The 23,439-nt window shown below is 42.4% G+C and overlaps 1 protein-coding gene across 3 annotated transcripts in view; it reads left to right on the top strand.

Moving 5' to 3' along the window:
- HNF4G (hepatocyte nuclear factor 4 gamma) overlaps positions 1–21,461 on the top strand; it is a 160,817-nt gene extending 139,356 nt beyond the window's left edge. For 2 of the 3 annotated variants that reach the window (XM_089661063.1, XM_089661061.1), the window contains exons 6-10: positions 10,784–10,871; positions 10,964–11,116; positions 12,399–12,635; positions 16,691–16,810; positions 20,467–21,461. In XM_089661063.1, the coding sequence (XP_089517189.1) occupies positions 10,784–10,871; positions 10,964–11,116; positions 12,399–12,635; positions 16,691–16,810; positions 20,467–20,585 (717 nt within the window). In that variant the 3' untranslated portion in view covers positions 20,586–21,461. The remainder of the gene's footprint in view (positions 1–10,783; positions 10,872–10,963; positions 11,117–12,398; positions 12,636–16,690; positions 16,811–20,466) is intronic. The other variant, XM_089661062.1, reaches the window with a different exon arrangement.
- The last annotated feature ends 1,978 nt before the right edge of the window (positions 21,462–23,439 follow it).

Here is a 23,439-nt window from a genome sequence, read left to right as displayed (position 1 = left end):
GATACGGCGGTTCTGCCCGCCCCAGCCCCCGCTCCATCACCCGCTCCGTTACTTGCTCCGTCACCCGACGTCAATCGCCCTCCATCAGCCAGTCAAGGCTCCAACACCTCTGCTGAGGGGAGTTGTCGCTCGTTGGCATCTTCCGCTCGTTCAGATGCTCCTTCTCCTGCTACTCCTCTTCACGGATTCCGTCAGCAGTCTTTCTTGGAATCCGTTTCCAAGAGACAACAGTTTGCGAGCACGCACCCGACGGTGCAAAAGCTGAACGTCCTCCTGTCCAAGTTGCTGGTGCTGCAGTCCCTCCCTTTCCAAGTGGTGGACTCAGCACCTTTCAGAGAAATGATGGCTTGTGCCGCGCCGCGGTGGAGAGTGCCAAGCCGTCATTTCTTCGCCAAAAAGGCAGTGCCAGCCCTGCATTCACATGTAGAAGACATGGTGGGCCAGTCTTTGAGCATGTCGGTCTCTGCCAAAGTGCACGGCAGCGCCGACGTGTGGAGCTGTAACTATGGTCAGGGACAGTACATGTCATTTACGGCCCACTGGGTGAACGTGGTGCCGTCACAGCCGCACCAGCAACTTGGACAGGTCACGCCGCTTTTGCCTCCACGTTTGCACGTCCTTGGTCCGGCAAAGATGTCCGCCTCTACCACCTCTTCTTCCGCCGTGTCCTCAGCCGCCACCCCCGTGCCAAGTCCCATTACCCGACCGGCATATCACATGTGCAGGGCGCAACGGTGTCACGCTGTTCTGCACCTGGTATGCCTTGGCGAACGTAGTCACACAGGGGAGGAACTTCTGAGTGTAATGAACAGAGAAATCGACAGATGGCTGTCTCCGCGCAAACTGAAAATCGGAACCATGTTGACCGACAACGGAAAGAACATGGTGTCTGCTCTGCGTCAAGGAAGGTTGTGCCATGCGCCATGCATGGCTCACGTGTTCAATCTGGTTGTCAAGCGGTTCTTAAAATCCACCATCCCACTGCAAGACATCCTTAAAATGTCACGTAAACTTTGCATGCATTTCAGCCGTTCCTACACCGCAAAGCACACCCTCCTTGAGCTGCAGCGGCAGAACGGAATTCCACAGCATCGCCTGATCTGCGACGTTGCAACAAGGTGGAATTCAACCCTACACATGTTAGACCGCCTTTACGAACAGCGAAAGGCCATCACCGATTTCCTGATGTTACAAGCGGATAAAGGTACTCCCCTGTGTAACTTCGATGTCAGCCATTGGCAGCTCATGCGTGACACCTGCCGCTTGCTCAGGCCCTTTGAGGAGGCCACGCTATTCGTGAGTCGGCAGGACTATGGGATGAACGACGTCATTCCTCTGTTGCACGTCCTTGAACAAATGCTGTTAACAATGGCTGGTCAGGGTGCGGTAGACGTGGCACACAGATCTCAACGCCACATGACCCCTGTGGGGGCAGGACAGGAAGAAGAGGAGGAGGTAGAGGAGGACATTTGTGCTCAGGAATTATTGAGTGAAATGGGTGGTTTTTCCACTCAGCGGACAGGAGTGGAGGAGCAGGAGCATCTGGTAGAGGAGGAGGAGGAGGAGACAGAGGACCCAGACGCACCGTGGCAGTATGCTGTGGAGATGGAGGCAGGGAGTCCCTCGCATTCCTTGGCACAAATGGCCCATAGCATGCTCGGTTGCTTGCGTAGCGACAGCCGAATAATAACCATCAGACAGAGGGATGACTTTTGGCTGTCCACCTTGTTGGACCCTCGCTACCGTTCCAAAATGGTGGCCTTTTTCACACCTGCTGAGAGGGAGGCCAAAATAACGTACTATAAAAACCACCTATGTAGTCAGTTGGTCTCTGCCTTTGTGCGCCAACGTCCATCCTCAGACACTGTGGGCCCTGTGCGCTCGCGTTCCGCTGCCATGGCAGCAGGGGAGGGGTGGGGTGGTAGGAGCAGTGGCAGCTCCACCAGCAGCGGCTGCCTCAGTCTGCAGTCGATGATGAGTAGCTTTCTTCACCAGCGCAGTGAGGAAACTACTAACCAGCCGCAGCAGCAGCAGCAGCATCAGGTGGACCTGGAGCAGGACCTCAAACAACAGGCTTGGGCCTACTTGGACAGCACCCTGCCAACCGAGGTAGACAATCCCCTTGACTACTGGGCAACGAAACTTGACCTTTGGCCCCAACTAGCTGAATTTGCCCTTGAAAGGCTGTCATGCCCGGCCAGTAGCGTGGCATCGGAGCGCGTGTTTAGTGCGGCAGGAGGTATTGTAACTCCGCGGAGGACACGACTGTCCACCCAAAGTGTGGAGAGACTCACGTTTGTGAAAATGAATCAGGCGTGGATTAGTCTGGATTTCAAACCACCAGTTCCTGACACAACTGACTAAATCCGCCATGAATCATGCCTCAAACATGTGCCACTTTGAGGTCTCCTCACACACTGCTGGTGTGTTGAATTTTTTGACATAGGGTGCTGGCAGATTATGGGCCTCCTATAGCTGCTGCCAGGCCCCTAATCTGCCATAGGCCCCTATATACCGCTTCCTCATGCTGCTGCCAGGTCCAGAGTCTCTCATGGGTCCCTGTACGGCCTCCCATTGCTGCTGTCTCCATCGCCACACTCTGCCATGTGCCACTTTCAGGTCTCCTCACACACTGCTGGTGTGTAGAATTTTTTGACATAGGGTGCTGGCAGATTATGGGCCTCCCATAGCTGCTGCCAGGCCCCCAATCTGCCATGGGCCCCTATATACCGCCTCCTCATGCTGCTGCCAGGTCCAGAGTCTGTCATGGGTCCCTGTACGGCCTCCCATTGCTGCTGTCTCCATCGCCACACTCTGCCATGTGCCACTTTCAGGTCTCCTCACACACTGCTGGTGTGTAGAATTTTTTGACATAGGGTGCTGGCAGATTACGGGCCTCCCATAGCTGCTGCCAGGCCCCTAATCTGCCATAGGCCCCTATATACCGCTTCCTCATGCTGCTGCCAGGTCCAGAGTCTCTCATGGGTCCCTGTACGGCCTCCCATTGCTGCTGTCTCCATCGCCACACTCTGCCATGTGCCACTTTCAGGTCTCCTCACACACTGCTGGTGTGTAGAATTTTTTGACATAGGGTGCTGGCAGATTACGGGCCTCCCATAGCTGCTGCCAGGCCCCTAATCTGCCATAGGCCCCTATATACCGCTTCCTCATGCTGCTGCCAGGTCCAGAGTCTCTCATGGGTCCCTGTACGGCCTCCCATTGCTGCTGTCTCCATCGCCACACTCTGCCATGTGCCACTTTCAGGTCTCCTCACACACTGCTGGTGTGTAGAATTTTTTGACATAGGGTGCTGGCAGATTATGGGCCTCCCATAGCTGCTGCCAGGCCCCTAATCTGCCATGGGCCCCTATATACCGCCTCCTCATGCTGCTGCCAGGTCCACAGTGTCTCATGCCATGTGCCACTTTCAGGTCTCCTCACACTGCTGGTGTGTTGAATTTTTTGACATAGGGTGCTGGCAGATTATGGGCCTCCTATAGCTGCTGCCAGGCCCCTAATCTGCCATAGGCCCCTATATACCGCTTCCTCATGCTGCTGCCAGGTCCAGAGTCTCTCATGGGTCCCTGTACGGCCTCCCATTGCTGCTGTCTCCATCGCCACACTCTGCCATGTGCCACTTTCAGGTCTCCTCACACACTGCTGGTGTGTAGAATTTTTTGACATAGGGTGCTGGCATATTATGGGCCTCCCATAGCTGCTGCCAGGCCCCTAATCTGCCATGGGCCCCTATATACCGCCTCCTCATGCTGCTGCCAGGTCCAGAGTCTGTCATGGGTCCCTGTACGGCCTCCCATTGCTGCTGTCTCCATCGCCACACTCTGCCATGTGCCACTTTCAGGTCTCCTCACACACTGCTGGTGTGTAGAATTTTTTGACATAGGGTGCTGGCAGATTATGGGCCTCCCATAGCTGCTGCCAGGCCCCTAATCTGCCATGGGCCCCTATATACCGCCTCCTCATGCTGCTGCCAGGTCCAGAGTCTGTCATGGGTCCCTGTACGGCCTCCCATTGCTGCTGTCTCCATCGCCACACTCTGCCATGTGCCACTTTCAGGTCTCCTCACACACTGCTGGTGTGTAGAATTTTTTGACATAGGGTGCTGGCAGATTACGGGCCTCCCATTGCTGCTGCCAGGCCCCTAATCTGCCATGGGCCCCTATACCGCCTCCTCATGCTGCTGCCAAGTCCAGAGTGTGTCATGGGTCCCTGTACGGCCTCCTATTGCTGCTGTCTCCATAGCCACACTCTGCCATGTGCCACTTTCAGGTCTCCTCACACTGCTGGTGTGTTGAATTTTTTGACATAGGGTGCTGGCAGATTACGGGCCTCCCATTGCTGCTGCCAGGCACGTAATCTGCCATGGGCCCCCGTACCGACTCCTCATGCTGTGACGTTGCAACAAGGTGGAATTCAACCCTACATATGTTAGACCGCCTTTACGAACAGCGAAAGGCCATCACCGATTTCCTGATGTTAAAAGCGGATAAAGGTACTCCCTGTGTAACTTAGATGTCAGCCATTGGCAGCTCATGCGTGACACCTGCGCTTGCTCAGGCCCTTTGAGGAGGCCACGCTATTCGTGAGTCGGCAGGACTATGGGATGAACGACGTCATTCCTCTGTTGCACGTCCTGGAACAAATGCTGTTAACAATGGCTGGTCAGGGTGCGGTAGACGTGGCGCACAGATCTCAACGCCACATGACCCCTGTGGGGGCAGGACAGGAAGAAGAGGAGGAGGTAGAGGAGGACATTGGTGCTCAGGAATTATTGAGTGAAATGGGTGGTTTTTCCACTCAGCGGACAGGAGTGGAGGAGCAGGAGCATCTGGTAGAGGAGGAGGAGGAGGAGACAGAGGACCCAGACGCACCGTGGCAGTATGCTGTGGAGATGGAGGCAGGGAGTCCCTCGCATTCCTTGGCACAAATGGCCCATAGCATGCTCGCTTGCTTGCGTAGCGACAGCCGAATAATAACCATCAGACAGAGGGATGACTTTTGGCTGTCCACCTTGTTGGACCCTCGCTACCGTTCAAAAATGGTGGCCTTTTTCACACCTGCTGAGAGGGAGGCCAAAATAACGTACTATAAAAACCACCTATGTAGTCAGCTGGTCTCTGCCTGTCTGCCCCAACGTCCATCCTCAGACACTGTGGGCCCTGTGCGCTCGCGTTCCGCTGCCATGGCAGCAGGGGAGGGGTGGGGTGGTAGGAGCAGTGGCAGCTCCACCAGCAGCGGCTGCCTCAGTCTGCAGTCGATGATGAGTAGCTTTCTTCACCAGCGCAGTGAGGAAACTACTAACCAGCCGCAGCAGCAGCAGCAGCAGCATCAGGTGGACCTGGAGCAGGACCTCAAACAACAGGCTTAGGCCTACTTGGACAGCACCCTGCCAACCGAGGTAGACAATCCCCTTGACTACTGGGCAACGAAACTTGACCTTTGGCCCCAACTAGCTGAATTTGCCCTTGAAAGGCTGTCATGCCCGGCCAGTAGCGTGGCATCGGAGCGCGTGTTTAGTGCGGCAGGAGGTATTGTAACTCCGCGGAGGACACGACTGTCCACCCAAAGTGTGGAGAGACTGACGTTTGTGAAAATGAATAAGGCGTGGATTAGTCTGGATTTCAAACCACCAGTTCCTGACACAACTGACTAAATCCGCCATGAATCATGCCCCAAACATGTGCCACTTTCAGGTCTCCTCACACTGCTGGTGTGTTCCATTTTTTGTCATAGGGTGCTGGCAGATTACGGGCCTCCCATAGCTGCTGCCAGGCCCCTAATCTGCCATGGGCCCCTATACCGCCTCCTCATGCTGCTGCCAAGTCCAGAGTCTCTCATGGGTCCCTGTACGGCCTCCCATTGCTGCTGTCTCCATCGCCACACTCTGCCATGTGCCACTTTCAGGTCTCACACACTGCTGGTGTGTAGAATTTTTTGACATAGGGTGCTGGCAGATTACGGGCCTCCCATAGCTGCTGCCAGGCCCCTAATCTGCCATAGGCCCCTATATACCGCCTCCTCATGCTGCTGCCAGGTCCAGAGTCTGTCATGGGTCCCTGTACGGCCTCCCATTGCTGCTGTCTCCATCGCCACACTCTGCCATGTGCCACTTTCAGGTCTCCTCACACTGCTGGTGGGTTCCATTTTTTGTCATAGGGTGCTGGCAGATTACGGGCCTCCCATAGCTGCTGCCAGGCCCCTAATCTGCCATGGGCCCCTGTTGTCGCTTGTTGGCATATTCCGCTCGTTCAGATGCTCCTTCTCCTGCTACTCCTCTTCACGGATTCCGTCAGCAGTCTTTCTTGGAATCCGTTTCCAAGAGACAACAGTTTGCAAGCACGCACCAGACGGTGCAGAAACTGAACGTCCTCCTGTCCAAATTGCTGCTGCCAGGCTCGTAATCTGTCATGCGCCCCTGTACCGCCTCCTCATGCTGCTGCCAGGTCCAGAGTGTGTCATGGGCCCCCGTACCGACTCCAAATGCTGCTGCCAGGCCCGTAATCTGTCATGGGCCCCTGTACCGCCTCCCCATGCTGCTGCCACGTCCAGATTGTGTCATGGGTCCCTGTACGGCCTCCCATTGCTGCTGCCAGGCCTGTAATCTGCCATGGGCCCCCCTACCGACTCCTCATGCTGCTGCCAGGCCCGTAATCTGCCATGGGCCCCTGTACCGCCTCCTCATGCTGCTGCCAGGTCCAGAGTGTGTCATGGGTCCCTGTACGGCCTCCCATTGCTGCTGTCTCTATCGCCACACTCTGCCATGTGCCACTTTCAGGTCTCCTCACAATGCTGGTGGTTTCCATTTTTGTCATAGGGTGCTGTATGGCCTCCCATTGCTGCTGCCTCCACCGCCACACTGTGGCTCCACACTCTGGTTTTGGCCCCGTGACTGGCCAAATGAGTGAAGTGTGCGGTGATTCTAAGATCGACGGCACTCATCTGCATGTCATACTGCCTGACAGTATTATTTCTCTTCCCCAGCAGACTCCAAGGGCATTTAAATTAAAGGTACAGTGTTCAGCACTAATATTAAGTCTCTCTGAAGCCTAGAAACACCCTTTTTTAAGTTAAATTCACAGCGAATATATTCGACTCGAATCGAAATTTTTCTACGAATTCGCCGAATCAGTCGAATCGAATTTTTGAATACTTCGCTCATCTCTAGTTGTCAGTAATGGGGGAAAGATCAGCTACAGACAGACCATAATTAATATTAGTGATTAGCTGTTTGCCCTCTATCTGCCTTTTTTGAGCTAAGAGTTCAATTCCTCTTTAATTGAACATTCTCTTACGGGGAATGTGTGAGCATTTTGCTATTAAAAATGTATTTAAAAGAAAGTTAAACATACTTTTTCAGTCAGATAAATCTGAAACACAGCATATACGTATATTTAATTTCCATATCCAGTCAGATAGAGATCTAGTCTCCTTTCCATGTGCTTCCTGGACTAGTCTTGTCTGCATTGTCAAAACAGCTTTCTTACAGAGTTCAATGTCACATGATCAAATTTACAAATTCAACTGAATGAGTCAAAAAATTACCCATCACGTCTCTCCTCCTTCCTCCACTTTGTACAGATGGATTCATAGAAAGTTAATCACAAAGAGAGCCTGAAGGCAAACAGCTTCTGATGTTACTTTTTTAAACGCTTAATCGCCGCCATATAGCAGATATGCTGCTACACTGCGGCACAGGTGTGCAAAATCACGTATATATACATGATTTTGCATTTCTGGGTAGGGGGTGTGCGCCCTGCCCGCGACGCCATTCACAGCCACGGATGTCAATCACCGGGTCCGAGCCAGTGATTATCCCCGGCACCCGGTGATTACCGACAATCACCGACGGGGAGGAAGATTGTTTTTTTTACAAACAGTCTTCCTACCTGTCAGCTCGGACACACTGCGCAGGATGGCATAGCACAGCACAGCAGTGTACTTACAGTGAAGCACACACCTCCCGCCCCCTAGTAAAGCCCTCCCTACACACAGTTAACCCTTTGATTGCCCCTCACATTAACCCCTTCCTGCCCAGTATCATTAGTACAGTATCAGTGCTTTTTTTTCAGCTCTGATCACTGTATTGGTGTTACTAGAGATGTCAGTGACACCAAATCAGTTCCCCCCAGTGTCAGAATGCCCGCCGCAGTCCTGATATAAGTCGCTGATTGCCACTATCACTTGTTTAGCAAAAACATGTAGCAAAATACATTTTGGCCTAAGTTTATGATGAAATTTGATTTTTTAAATTTTTTACTGGACATGTTTAATAGCAAAAAGTCCCCCCCCCCCCCCCATGTCAGAATGCCTGCTGAAGTCCCACTAAAAGTCACTGATCGCCGCCATTACTAGTAGGGAAAAAAAAAATCTCAGTATCTATACCGCCATTTGTAAACACTATAACTTTCACGTAAACCAATTAATTTACACATATTGGGATTTTTTTTTAGCAAAGACATGTAGCAGAATACATTTTGGCCTAATTTATGAAGAAATTAGATTTTTTAAATTTTTTTACTGGGCATGTTTAAGAGCAAAAAGTCCAAAGTATTGTTTTTTTCTCAAAAATTTTTTTTTTTTTGCTTATAGCGCAAAAATTAGAAAATTCTCAGGCAATCAAATACCACCAAAAGAAAGCTCAATTCATGGGGAAAAAAGGACATACATTTTATCTGGATGCGGTGTTGCATGACCGCGCAATTGTCAGTTGTAGTAAGGCAGCACCGTAATGCAAACAATGTCCAGGTCAGGAAGGGGGGTACATCCTCTGGAGGGAAAGTGGTTAACCAGGGCACAAACTAGTGCACAACAAAATGAAGGAGGCTATAGAATTACAGAAATCCTTTATGGTTACTTCATTACAGGTATTTATAAACTAATGGCAGTTTCATACAGTGCATCACTTAGTACATTGAGCCATTAATATCAAACTCTGCTTCTAACGGTGTTTACAGTCTAATGTTCCTACCATAGTTTTAAACAGGGATACGGGAACTAAGTTGGCTAGAAACAATTAACGAGTCTGTATGGTTCTGGGGAGGGAAAAATAAAACATAAAAGCTCCATGTAGGTAATGTCTTTGGTTGAAATCCCATCCAAGACCTTAGTACTGCTGGGCATTTGCTCTAAACATGTGATGCCACATGAGATGTTTAAAAGAGGAACTCCAGCCTTTTCACTAACCCTCCATATTCTCCCTCCCCCCATTCCTGAATAATCAACAGCTTTGCAAAAAGAATATATTAATTATAATAAATTGTGGTCCTGTCATCTTCTGCACTGCCAGTTCCAGTTGTTACGAAAGGCCCACCAAAGCCTTTCGTTTTGCCAATCTCTTACTGATATTGTTTCTATCCTTCACATTGATATCATCATGTATGCATAATCAGTGCTGGACCAGCATCCACATCATCAGGATGGCTACCCAACAAAAATCCGGATGGCTGCACACTAGACTGAAGATCCATAATATCCGTTATTAATCACCACATATAAAAGTAACACAGATGTATAGCCAGGGGAGGGAAGAAGTTAATGTGTTTCACACTGTGGCAGTGCTTTGTCAAAATCACCATCACATTGATGCCATTATGTATGCATGATCAGTGCTGGACCAGCATCCATATCATCAGGATGGGATGTAGGCATTGTTAGGTTCCTGCCCACATTCAATCCCTGATGAGTGGAAGACATATTCTGGATGTGACAAGACCACAGGTTAAAGGGTTAGTTCACTATTGTCATTGAAAACCTAACCTTGGTAGCTATTAAGCCTAACATAGATGCTTCTCATTATATTCTGTATATACTCCTTTATAAAAAAAAAAAATGCGTGTTCTGAAATCCTGCATTTTCTGACTCTTTAAAAAAACATCATCTGCAGAGCTTCTTTTTCTGCTTCCTTTTTCCCACACCATCTGTGACTTTAGCTTAGTGCCTTAAAAAAAAAACCTGAGATGTCCCAAAATTCAATAAATGCTCTGTATGCCTGTAGAGGAGGGATGGGAAAGAGTGGTGGGGGCTTGGGAATGTGCTTCTCACTTTGTCAGGAAAATAGGAGGCAATGATTCAGAGATCAGGGAGGCAGGTTAAAACTGCATAGTGCGCAGATGCAGGAGGAGAGGGGATAGACAAATGTTGCATGATGGTAAACATTACATCCCTGTTTTCAAAAGAGAAAAATGCCATCCATCCTAATGTCTGCCAGGATGGAGCCAAACACAAGGATAACATCTTTTGAATAAGTTTTACTTAAGAAGTGGAACATTTTTTAAATCAGGACACAGAAGAAGTCACGATTTGACTAAAGGTAGAAAATATGTAAAGCATAAAGGTTTTAACTTAATTGGGTCCTTTTTACCCTTTAAGGTAAGTATTATTTTGCACTTAAAATGTTACTTTTAAAAAAAGCAACGTTGCAGATTACTAAATATCTTTGTGGAGGAGGAAACATTTTTTTTTAATCACGTGGTAAGAGTTTCACTTTCAATAAAATATTTTATTGCTATTACACATTTTCTGACACTGCCTGGTTTGATTTGATTGTTATTAGCGGGTCCTTTATTGTAGTAAATGTTTCCACATTAAATTATTATCCTTCAAAGAAAAGGGGTTCAGATTGGGTAAAACCTAGTTTGCACAAAGTACGACTGAGGAAGTGCATAGAGTTATCTTTTTTAACAGATTAAAGGAACTAATCCAATTAAATAAATAAATGCCAGTGGTTATTTGACTTGATAGATGTTTATTGATCCTTTTCCCAAAGGTTGCTTTATTGAGGGCTCATGCCGGAGAACATCTTCTTTTAGGAATAACGAAACGTTCCATGGTGTTTAAAGACATTTTACTTTTAGGTAAATGACCATTTTTTGTTGTCTTCTTTCAAATTTGAAAAATGATAATATGGCTGTAAAGATCTCAACAAAATGTCTTTATTTCCCTAAAGGAAACAGCTATGTAATTCACAGGAACTGTAGCGAGATTGAGATAAGTCGTGTTGCCAACAGAATTTTGGATGAACTTGTCCAGCCTTTTCAGGAGATCCAGATAGATGATAACGAATATGCCTGCTTAAAGGCAATTGTATTTTTTGATCCAGGTACTTCTTGTTACATGTTAAAAATTATGAAACGTAGTAGGGTGTTGAGATTTATGAATTTGCTTTTTAAATAAGATACATGGCAAGTAGCAAATCTGGACAAATTCAAACAGACCATGTAGCTTAAAATAATCTGTTCAAAAAAAATATGGGAGATAAAATTGCTGGCTTGTTTAAGCAGGGTATCTACATGCTCCTGGGCTGTTACCTATATCTTTGCTACACTGCTTAGTGAGACCGCAAGCTGGAACAAATGTGTGCATATAACATGCCCTGAATACATATGCATGTTTGTTGCAGGTCAGGGGCTCAAAATGTAGTGAAGACAGCATAAAGATGACAGACCTTGCACCTTTAAAAGCAAGTCCCCAATGGCAGTCTCTATATTCCAATACTGACAAGTTCCTTTTGACTTAGCAGATTCTTTTAAGCAACAGGACTAATTTGGGAGTTTTGTTTTATTACCTGTTTATCAACAGAGCAAAAGCAGGCACTTCTATCACATGTAAAGAAAATGTAAGATTTGAAAATCTCAGTGATACCTCAGCAATTATTCGATTGCTTTAAAAAAGGAATGATCGCTGCAATGAAAGTGGATTTCTTTTGTGTGTTGACCATGTGATATAGAAATATGGTGACATTTATTGCTACAATTGATTTGAGTAAGAGTAAAAAGGTCTCTCCTTGGCTGTCTACAGTAGGTATGGCCAGCATCAAAGTGAGGCTGCCAGTTTAACAAAAATGCAAGCTGCTGACAAGTATAAAGGGAAGGAACATAGAGGCATACCTGCAGCGGCTTTCAGTAATTATGTTTTTTTTTCTGGCTGCTGGACAGTGCTGATTGAACAATGCCCCACTGAGTAGATTTGGGGCTGGTCTGTTCTTTCTAGCCTCCATACATTCCTCATTTTTATTCATCATTATGATGGGATGCCTCACTGGTCAATAAAATATCTGAGAAGAATGGTATTGGTATTGGAACAGAATGGGTATATATAAATCTATATGTGTGTGTGTGTGTGTATGTATGTATATATATATATATATATATATATATATATATATATATATATATAATTATAATTTCTTTTATGATAGAGACACTTAAAGCTTTGCACATATAATAGAATGCATTGAACAATCAGATTGTCACACGTATGTCCATCTTTAGCCAGATAATGAAGGTGCAAATAGTCATGTTCACATAATCTATATTTTTATTTACTTCTAGAGAAATTGAATGAGAAAATTAAATGCATATATTATGTTCTACTTTCTATAGATGCCAAAGGGCTCGGTAATCCAATGAAGATTAAAAATATGCGATATCAAGTACAGATTAGTTTGGAAGATTACATTAACGACAGACAATACGATTCCAGAGGAAGATTTGGAGAACTTCTTTTATTACTGCCTACTCTTCAGAGTATCACTTGGCAAATGATTGAACAAATTCAGTTTGTAAAGTTGTTTGGAATGGTTAAGATTGATAATCTTCTCCAGGAGATGTTATTAGGCGGTAAGGCATTTTACCTAGCATGTGCATAAGAATATTGTGACTTCTGTTGAATGTCAACTTGTAAAATATATCCTGATTTTTATATAAAACCACAAGCAGGAGTCAAGTTATAATTTATAAGATATACGTTTTTACATTTAAGGTTGCCGTTTTAAAATAGTTACTTATTAGTTATAATAATAGTAGTAACTAAAATATAGTAAAACACAAAAATACAAAAAAAAAAATTATGCTTTATTCAATAAGGCATTGTAAAAAGCAGTAGTGATGTGTAAAGCTGGAGTCTAATTGGTGTGGTCAGTGGAAACTTCACTGCCTTTTTCTTCAGGTTTCAGTACCTCATAGAGCTGCAGATGATCTACTGATATCAGCACTTTTCTTTCTGATATTTGATGCATAATCATAACACTTTGGGACAGAAAAGGATGAAAGGACCATAAGAGAAAAACTTGGGGATGTGGGCAGTGTTTACTCACCATGATCAGATACAGATGCAGACCCCTTTATCTCCATTTCCTACACCTTCTTTGGTTCCTGGGCTTGAGTATAAAACCCTTACTTCTCTCTCTCAGAAGCTCAGAGAGGCCACACCTAAAAAGAAAAGGTGTCAGACAAGTGATCTGCAGCCAGGTGAAAAGTCCTCAAATGTCAGAACCAGCATGTGGGCAGCTGGGCAGGAGCCCAATAGCATGTAGCTACTCCAGAAGACTCAGCGACTGTGGGAAGTGCTACTTGACTGCTACCAGAGTTCTCCAGTTCCAGTGGAGTGGCCATTTTTCCTTGGGCATGGATCCATCTGTTTGTATGACTGTATTAACAAACCTACCCTGGATATCATTGAGAGGGATGATGTTTATAAAAATAATTACAAGTAGCTGTTTGTGTTCTGATTTATTATACTGAAGTAGACAAATCTGCTTTGATGAGTCGAACTTTCATAAACAAGCTCTGCGGTAACAATAATCATAATCAAACTGTTTTTCATTATTCTGCAGTGTATGCATGTTTTTGCCACCCTAAGAGAGCTAATTTTCCAAGGCTGAGAGATGATCTCCAAGGCAGACTGGGAGGGAATATTGGCATCAATGAACACAACACAGAAATGGGAGTTCTTCAAAAAGACTGTATGGGAACACACTGAAAAATATATTCCCATGGGCAACAAATTTAAAAGGCTACAAATCAAAATGTGGCTTACGGCCAAAGTTAAAAAAGCTATAGATAATACGAAAAGAGCTTTTATTAATCATAAAAATGAAGGAACACTATAATAATTTAAACATCACATCGAATATAACAGAATATGCAAAAAGGAAATAAAGTCCGCAAAAATTGAAAATGAACGACAGATTGCAAAAGATAGCAGGACCAACCCCCAAAAATTCTTCAAATATATTAATAGTAAAAAGGTCCGGTCCGAGCATGTAGGCCCTTTACAAAATAATCTAGAGTGGGTGACTGGGGACAAAGAGAAGGCAAATTTATTAAATACCTGCTTCAGCTCTGTGTATATAAAGGGGCATGGGGGAGCTCTTGTCCATAATAGGCATGGTATTGACACAGCTCCAGATGATCCACATTGGCTCAAAATTGATATGATCCAAACATATTTAGACAGAATAAAGGTGAATAAAGCACCTGAACCGGATGGCATACACCCATGGGTCCTTAAAGAATTGAACTCTGTCATTTCAAAGCCATTGTTTCTAATTTTTAAGGACTCTTTAATGACTGGCATAGTACCACTGGATTGGCGTAAGGCCAATGTGGTGCCAATATTTAAAAAGGGGTCAAAATCTTTACCAAGTAATTTATAGACCTGTTAGTTTAACTTCTATAGTTTGAAAGATACTGGAGAGTTTAATAAAAGACCACATAGATGAGTTCTGAAAAAAAATATTTTAAGCAACAGACAGCATGGATTCATGAAAGACAGAAGTTGTCAAACAAATCTGATTTCTTTTTATGAGGAGGTGAGCAAAATCTTAGACAGAGGGGTGGCAGTGGACATAGTGTACTTGAATTTTGCAAAAGCGTTTGACACAGTTCCCCACCCACAGCTAATGTGTAAGGTAAAGTCGTTGGGCTTGGAAAAATCTGTATGTAAATGGATAGAAAACTGGATAAAAGATCGTATTCAAAGAGTAGTGGTTAATGATTCATACTCTGAATGGTCTGGGGTTGTCAGTGGTGTACCCCAAGGTTCAGTGTTGGGACCCTTACTTTTTAATATATTTATAAATAATATAGGGTCTGGGATTAAAAATACAATTTCAGTCTTTGCAGATGACACCAAGCTTTGTAGTGGAATAACGTCTTTACAGGATGTCTTCAATTTACAAGCCAATCTCAATGCACTGTTTAATTGGGCAACTATGTGGCAAATGAGCTTTAATGTTGATAAATGTAAGGTTATGCACTTGGGGGCTAAGAATATGCATGCATCATACATACTAGGGGGAGTACAACTGGGGGAATCAATGATGGAGAAGGATCTGGGGGTTCTGGTAGACTACAAGCTTAATAATGGCATGCAATGCCAAGCTGCGGTTTCTAAAGCGAGCAAAATCCTCTCTTGTATTAAAAGAGGTATAGACTCCAGAGAGAGAGATATCATTTTACCCCGGTACAAATCATTAGTAACACCTCATCTGGAATATGCAGTTCAGTTTTGGGCACAAATTCATAAAAAAAAAAATTGGGGAACTGGAGAAAGTATAGAGAAGGGCAACCAAACTGATAAGAGGCATGGAGGAGCTCAGCTATGAGGAAAGATTAGAGGAACTGAATTTATTCTCTCTTGAGAAGAGGAGATTAGGGGGCGATATGACCAACATGTATAAATACATCAGTGGTTCATATAGTGAACTCGGTGTAGCGCTATTCACCCTGAGGTCATCACAGAGGACAAGAGGGCACTCTTTACATCTGGAGGAAAAGAAATTTAATCTCCAAACACAGAAAGGTTTCTTCACAGTAAGAGCTGTGAAAAATGTGGAATAGACTCCCTCAAGAGTTGGTTCTGGCCAGTTCCGTGGATTGCTTAAAAAAAGGCCTGGATTGTTTCTTAGATCCACAGAATATAACTGGATACTAAAATTTATAGGTAAAGTTGATCCAGAGAATATCTGATTGCCTCTTGGGGGATCAGGAAGGAATCTTTTTCCCCTGCAGGAGCAAATTGGTTCATGCTTTGCTGGGTTTTTTATGGTTGAACTGGATGGATTTTTGTCTTTTTTTTCAGCCAGACTAGCTATGTAAAAGTTTTTTTCATTGTTTCCAACATTGCACTTGTTTGGTAAACTGCAAGTTGTAGTTGCTCCCCATCTTATCATTTGGCCAAGGAGTACTTAACAGGGCTGTAAGGGAATAATGGGGCAGTAAAAAGGGGCAGCTAAGAAAGTTAGTTATGACATAGGATTAAGGGATGTTTTAATCCAAACTTATCCCCCCCATGCACAGAATGCAGTATCCTATAGCAATTGATTGGAATATTTCAATAAGCTGCTACTGGTCACTGAATTTTGCAAAATATTTTTGCTCTGCACGGTATCCTATGGAATAATCCTGCTTGAATATTTTTCTTAAAAAAGCAAGTTTTTTTTTTTTTATACATATGCACCAGACAAGGTAATACAGATTTTCACATTTACTATATACAGTATTAGTTTGCACAAAGTCTTCTGACTCACACTTGGTTTTTTGAATATTCTTAGCTGCAGTAAATATAACTGTGTTATGAAAGTGTATGAAATATTCTTTTTGATGTTCCTCATATCATCTTTAGTTTTGGACAGCAGATAAAAAGATAAATTAAAATACTAATGTGTTTGGCCAAAATTAGCACAGTAATGGAATGATGCTGTTAATATACCCCCATCATTGTGCATTCATGAATTGAAAGCCATATATAGATTGGTTGTAATGTCAGTTACATCAAATCTTTTGGGTTGGGCTTGGCAAGGCCAGAACATATATAGCACATGGTTTTTGCAAACCTGTAAAGTCGTGTAAAATGATTTGCAATTTTCAAATAAATACTAATTTTTCTACAGGTTCAGCAGCAGAGTCTAGTCACATCCACCATCCTGCACATCCTCATATAGTACAAGATCCTCTAGTGGGACAGACTCTTCTAAGTTCCATGTCTTCTACACTACACTCAGAGCAAATTGGTGTGTATATTTTAGAGTATTACGTTGCTTCCAATTTGATACATTTCTCAACTGTTTCAATAAAATTTGAATATTCTCTAAGATCATTACACAAACGTTATACAATATTTACATGTTTTACCGGTAATAGGGGGTTCTTAATTTATGGCAGAATTGCATTCCAGAAATACGTGTCTATTTCAAGTCATGCATAATTTTTTTTTATACATTGAAAATAATAGCAATTGTGATAGCTAGGTTCCATGCAAGTAAGTTAAGAAACTTAGGGGTTTATTTACTAAAGCTGGAGAGTCCAAAATCAGACTCCCTTCTGCAGAGAAACCAATCAGCTTCCAGGTTTCATTGCCAAAGCTTCATTGAACAAGCTGAGGTTAGAAGCTGATTGGTTTCTATGCAGAAGGAGTCTGATTTTGGACTCTCCAGCTTTAGTAAATAAACCCCTTATTGTCTACAAAGACTATTTTTTTCTCTTTGCTTGCATATTCACTTAACCTCTGGAAGGTTTTACTCCTTCATGACCAGGGCATTTTTGGCACTGTGCTACTTAAACTGGCGATTGCGCCATCATGCAGCACTGTATCCAAATGAAATTTATATAGTTTTTTTTTAACACAAATAGAGCCTTCTTATGGTGATATTTGATCACCACTGTTTATTATTATTATTATATAAACAAAAAAAGACCAAACATTTTGAAAACAAAAACAATTTTTTTAACTTTCTGCTATAAAACATATGAATGTTTTTTTAAAAATCAAGTTTCTTCATAAATGTATTCTGCTACATGTCTTTGGTAAAAAAAATCTTTATAAAGTGTATATTGATTGGCTTGTGTGGATGTTACAGCATTTACAAACTATGTTATATATACTAGAATTTATATTTACAGTATTTTTATATACTAGTAATGGCAGTGATCAGTGACTTATAGTGGGACTGTGATAGTGCATTGGGCAATCTGACACTAACTAACACTGGGTGGGAACTGACTAACTGACACTGACATTACCAGTGACACTAATATTGTGATCAGGGATAATACTATACACTGTCACTGCACTAATGACACTGGCTGGGAAGGGGTTAGCATCTAGGGGCAATCAAAGGGTTAACTGTGTGTCTAACAATGTGCAATGTGTGCTGCTTTTACTAAGAGATTACTGTTTTTTTTCTCCCTGCTTTACAAATCATTTGATGTATCCACCATACAATCAGTACAGCTATTGTACCTTAATCTGTCTTGATATTAAGCCCCTATAATCCCCTGTGCTCTATTACTTTGCACAGGGCTATAGGTATAACATAGTGAACATGCATGCAGGAGAGTATATCACATGGCTGACGTTGTGGTCCTGCTGCTTTATTGTCCATTCACAAGCAGGGTAGAGTCCTGGATCAGGCCGCATTGTTTAATAAGACCATGTCACATTAGAAAACCTTATGACTCAAACACATACCTGTGGAAAAGAGTGTACATACCTATATTTCCTGCTGACTGTACCACTAAATACTGGCACATTGCAGAGAACATATCCCCTGAAGTCCTCTGAGAAACTGACATCCCCATCGTACCAATCATCTCTCACTCCTGTTGATTTTTAAATCCTTAGAGGATACAGCAGCAATTCAGAGGTCAACAGGAGGAACCAGTGAGTGTTGTTGGGGACTAGACATACACTCCAAGAAGTGTACAGGGGACCAGTTCTCCGCAATATAGCAACATGGTTGGCAAAGATAAGTATGCACATTCTTCTAATGTGTCTCTCAAACAGTAACATAATCTGCTTGGTAGTCCAGGACTTGGCTGCCAGGATCACAAGGCTGAGTAGAATTATGAACTCTTTAGAAGGTAAAGCAGTTTACAGTTATATGCATTTCATCTGTGTATTTATATGTTATAAAGGGTACAACTGTCCAATGTTTAAATTATTTGGCCAGATTTTATGTGTAGCCACATGTCACTTAAAGGATAAGTTCACCTTTTTGGGCAAAAATAATAAATGCACTTTTTTTTCAGGTAAAAAAATGTGAATTTATTATTTTTGTCCAAAGGAGCCTGTAAAGTATTGCAATAGCAATCAGTAGATCACTGATGCCATGCAGACCTCCTGCAGACCTGTCAGAATATCTGCTCACCATACGGGATGTACAGTCAAGGAGATTTACTGATAGGAAGCTTCAATGAACTGCCACAGTGCTCCACAGCTCTGTGGTAGTTCATTGAAAACTACAAGCCCACAGCCTTTTAAGGCTGTCGGGACTTGTAGGCACTCATTCACAGAACACTGAATGAGTGATGTGACCGTGTGGGTGGAGCCTCGCATAGCCACGCTGTTTTCAAATCTGACAGTACGGGGAGGGAGGGCGACAGGCATGGCTGCGGCTATGGGAACATGTTACATGTTCCAATCTAAAATGAGTGGAACATGTTACACGCTCCACCCTAAAAATGAACTTATCCTTTTACAATTCGATGATCTTTCCTGATCATATGAACTTTGAAGAAAAACATGTATGCAGTATATTTTAATGGAACCTGGATTATATAAACTAAAACAATGATTTTTTTGTTCTAACTATAAAACAGTAATTGGTGTGTACATCTCTGTGTTTATTGCAGGTGAATTCTTGCAACTATTATAATTAGGGAGAAGTTATATTGACAGTTTTAGCTTAGTTAAAATTTTAATTTGGACATTTTGGTTAAAGTGAATTAAAGTAAATTTAAAAGCCTTGCTGGGTATTTGTTTTGTTTTGTTTGGAAATTTTCCTGCACTTCATGTCCTGTAAACAAAACAAGAAGCTTAAAGAAAAAATATCTCCAAGGTGACGTAGGTTCCCTCTTAGAGACCATTAGGTGCATTGTCTAATAATACATTTGAAAGTGTACAATGCCTTTAACTTGCTGGCACCAACAGTACGCAGATATGCGGCCCCTTGATGGCTGGGACTTGACGCCAAGTGGCCGCATATTTGCGTACCAAAAGTAAACAAACAGGTGCCAGGAACGCATGCCCTGCACACTCCTGGCACCTTTACCAGCACCTCACGGAAAGGTCCTCCTTCACTACTTGTGATCGAGACCTTTCTGATCATATGACCGCTGTGACAGCCAATCATGGCGGTTACATGACCCTAAACCCTGCCCTGCCTCCCGGCATCTTAAACCACTTAAATGGCCGGGAGGAGGCGGCGCCAAGGGGTTCAAATGTTGGGTTTTTCTTCACCTTCAGTCCTAGAGACAACATTAAAAGCCTTTCCCTACGCTATTCAAAAGAAAAAGTATTGTATTTAGATATACTCTAAGGCTCCTTTACTTTTTTATTTAAGCATTTCTTGTTAAGTACAGATTTATCAAGTGCACCTGGTAAAAATTACAGTGACAGCTTTGTTGATGTCAGATGCTATGTACACATTGTGCCAGCACTGACATACATACTAAATTACTTTTTTTGTTATTGTTTTTTTTTTTTTTAATCGGTTCTTGCTTAAGGAGTCCTCGTGGTATTTGAGGCTTTGAGGCCAATTTGGCTCTTCAGTAATTATAAAATTGGTCATTTTACCCCACAAACCAAGTTTGTGTAAATAATTTGCTTATTCGCAATATTAAATTATAAAATAGCTAAGTATGTTTATTTGTAATTTTTGTATTTTAGCCACTCCTGAAACACCTTTGCCTTCTCCTCCTCAAGGGTCAGGACAAGAACAGTATAAGATATCCACAAACCATGCAACTGTCATTACACATCAATCAATCTTGAAGCAGAAACCTTGATATTTTGTACATATTAAAGAAAAGAATGGACACTGCCGGTTTTGCTTTCTCTGCAGCCCTGAGCACACAGCTGCATTTAAGATGGCGTATAACACAGTCAAATGGAAATGGAGGATATTAGAGTCAATATTTGTAACTTGTTAAATTAGATATTTCATATACCTGGTCTTTTATTAATTGCATATCGTTTCCAAATGAAATTGTTATATGTTAAAATTAATAAACAAATGCATTTGGCAATATATTATAATATTGCTATTTTACTACTTGTTTATACATACATTCAGGTATATTGTATGCAAAATATAATTTATGCTCTTTTATTATAAATGTTTTACTATGTTTTACTGCAAAACTGTATCCAGTCTCACAGTAGATATGCTAGCCAAATGTCAAAGTAATTTTACTTTTTGGAAAAGATCCAATTAAACTCACAGGGTAGATTTTGCCAAAGTAAATGTTGATATTAATGTGATAAATGTGCTTTCTAACTAATATTTTTATTTAGGTAGATAAAATTACTTTGGAAACACCTTCATGCCAATATATCATACTTCATCCTTATAGAAACAAAATGCAAGTTTATATTTTTATATACATATATAAAGTTAAACCTGTGCCAATGTTTACAGTACATTAGTACAAAAGCAACTGTGATACTTTTTAACTTTCATTTACTTTCATATTTACACAGTAAACTTGTTTATCAAGGATCAACGACACACATTATAATGCAGAAATGCATTAGGGACACAAATACATAGAATACTGAATGTATTTATAATGCTGAAAACCCAGAGAAGATTTACTGCACATGATAATAACTGTCAAAATGTTAAAATAATTATTTTTTATTTAATAAACTAAATTACCAAACATTGTCATTTTTTATTTAGAAAGTATTTAATGTTAGTAATACTAGACAAGTAGATGATATACTGTAAATGTCTTAAAAATTAAAATATGGTACTTACATTTTGGAAAATTTTATCAAATTAGAAGGTATTTCTCTTCACACTGAAGTATGCATTTACCACATATGTAGGGCCCTATAGATTAAATGATTAAGGTATGCAAGAGTTTTTTGGAAAAGAAGGACTGAGTTTCTGCCCTAGCCTTGGAAAATAAATCTACTTAATATTAATTTTAGGTAGATTCTGTGTGAAATAAATATTACTTTTGGGGCAAAATTGCCAGGCACAATGTGGTGGACATTCCTGACTTCCAGAGTGATATATTGGCATGTCATATATTTTCTCCAAGTGGACAACCTTATCTGTGTAATTGAATGAAGGGTGTTAATATGTTATGCTATCTTAGCAATGTTTTTCTTCAAACAGCCCATAAGGTTATAGGAAACTCAAAATGCTTTTTTAATAAGTAAATTATTTTGCGTGCATACTAAAACTATCATATCACTTGTACTGTGGTGGCATTTATTGAAATCCTTTTCCTTGATTTCTGAATGTTATTGACCAAATGAATAGGATAGTTAAAAAAAAATTAATTTCATGGTTGTAAGCCAAAAACATGCATGGATGTAATGATATTGCTGTAAGATCTATCCATTTTTGGGATGTTTTTCCTTTGGGAGTTTTCTGCTTACCTAAATGTATACATAAAAGTAAATATGTTTTAAAAGTATATTAAATATACTGTATACTGACTTATTTAGAAGCATCTATTCCCAAAAATAACTGTTGTACTTTACTGAAATTACACCCAGTAGTAAGAGTATTATTGCTTTAAAAACTCATCACCAAAAAAATGTAAAATGTATACTGGAAGTTCCTTAATTTGTACCTTATTTATTGTTTAAGAAGTTTACATGTAATTACCATATACACTTGACTTTATCTTGATATCAGTCTCCTGAGATTCTCCGCACAATAGTTCTTACAACAGCAAAGGGAGAATCAAAACATACGCCAATCAAGATGTACAAGCAAGCAGATATGCTGAGAGGAAAAATGAATCAAATACCATTGTGTTCCACAGCACCATGGTAATTCATTGAGGACTTGTAGTTTCTCACTCACAGAGGACTGTGAATGGGTGACATGGCTGGGTGGGCCCCACACCTGCATGTTAGTTTTTTTTTAAATCCGACATTTGTGTGTGTGTGTGGGGGGACACTCCTTCACTAGCTGTCAAAGCAGGGGGCGGCCTGATCGTAACATGTTACATATTACACCCTTAATATGAGTGTGACATGTTACAAAAGGTGAACTTTCAAAAACTATTTTCTATCTTTTGTACTGTCCCTCCTCTTGCTGGTTTCCTTACTTATGCTTTGCCTTAAGCACCATACACACGAGCCAAATATAGGCTGGTGTTGGCCAACTCAATAGAAACCAGCTGATATTTGACCCATGTGTAACCCACCTGTCCGACAGAAGCTGACTAAACAGCTGGCTTCTGCCAAATGAGCATGCAGGAAAACCAGCATCCAATCAGCATTCTTTCAGTGCTGACAGCCAATAGCTCAATGGGGAGATCGCTGTACTAACATTGGATAGTTAGTACAGCAAGTTCCTCCTGAGCTCTTCAGCATTTTTCATTCAGCCTGTTGGGTTGTGTGTACCCAGCATTAGGAATTGACATATTTGTTGTGGATTCAGCTCCTTTCAGGTAGATATGTTATGCATTCATGCTTGTCCTGAGGGGGGTTGCATCTTTGAGGTGCCTTTGTCTCCACATATCCATCTTTCTTTGTGTAAGTTGATCCTCTCAATATTTGATTTATTTGCTCTCTGCACAGTAACATTTATTGGCATTACCCTTATCTATGCTTTCTCAACTTAGAAGCAAGGGCGGACTGACCATTTGGAAACTCGGGCACTGCCCGAGGGCC

Source organism: Staurois parvus, unplaced genomic scaffold, assembly GCF_062004578.1.
Source record: "Staurois parvus isolate SC_StPar_1 unplaced genomic scaffold, SC_StPar_1.0 ptg001302l, whole genome shotgun sequence".
In the NCBI taxonomy this organism is placed as follows: Eukaryota; Metazoa; Chordata; class Amphibia; order Anura; family Ranidae; genus Staurois; species Staurois parvus.
The sequence above is the reverse complement of the archived record's forward strand: the minus strand, read 5'-3'. Positions and strand labels throughout refer to the sequence as shown.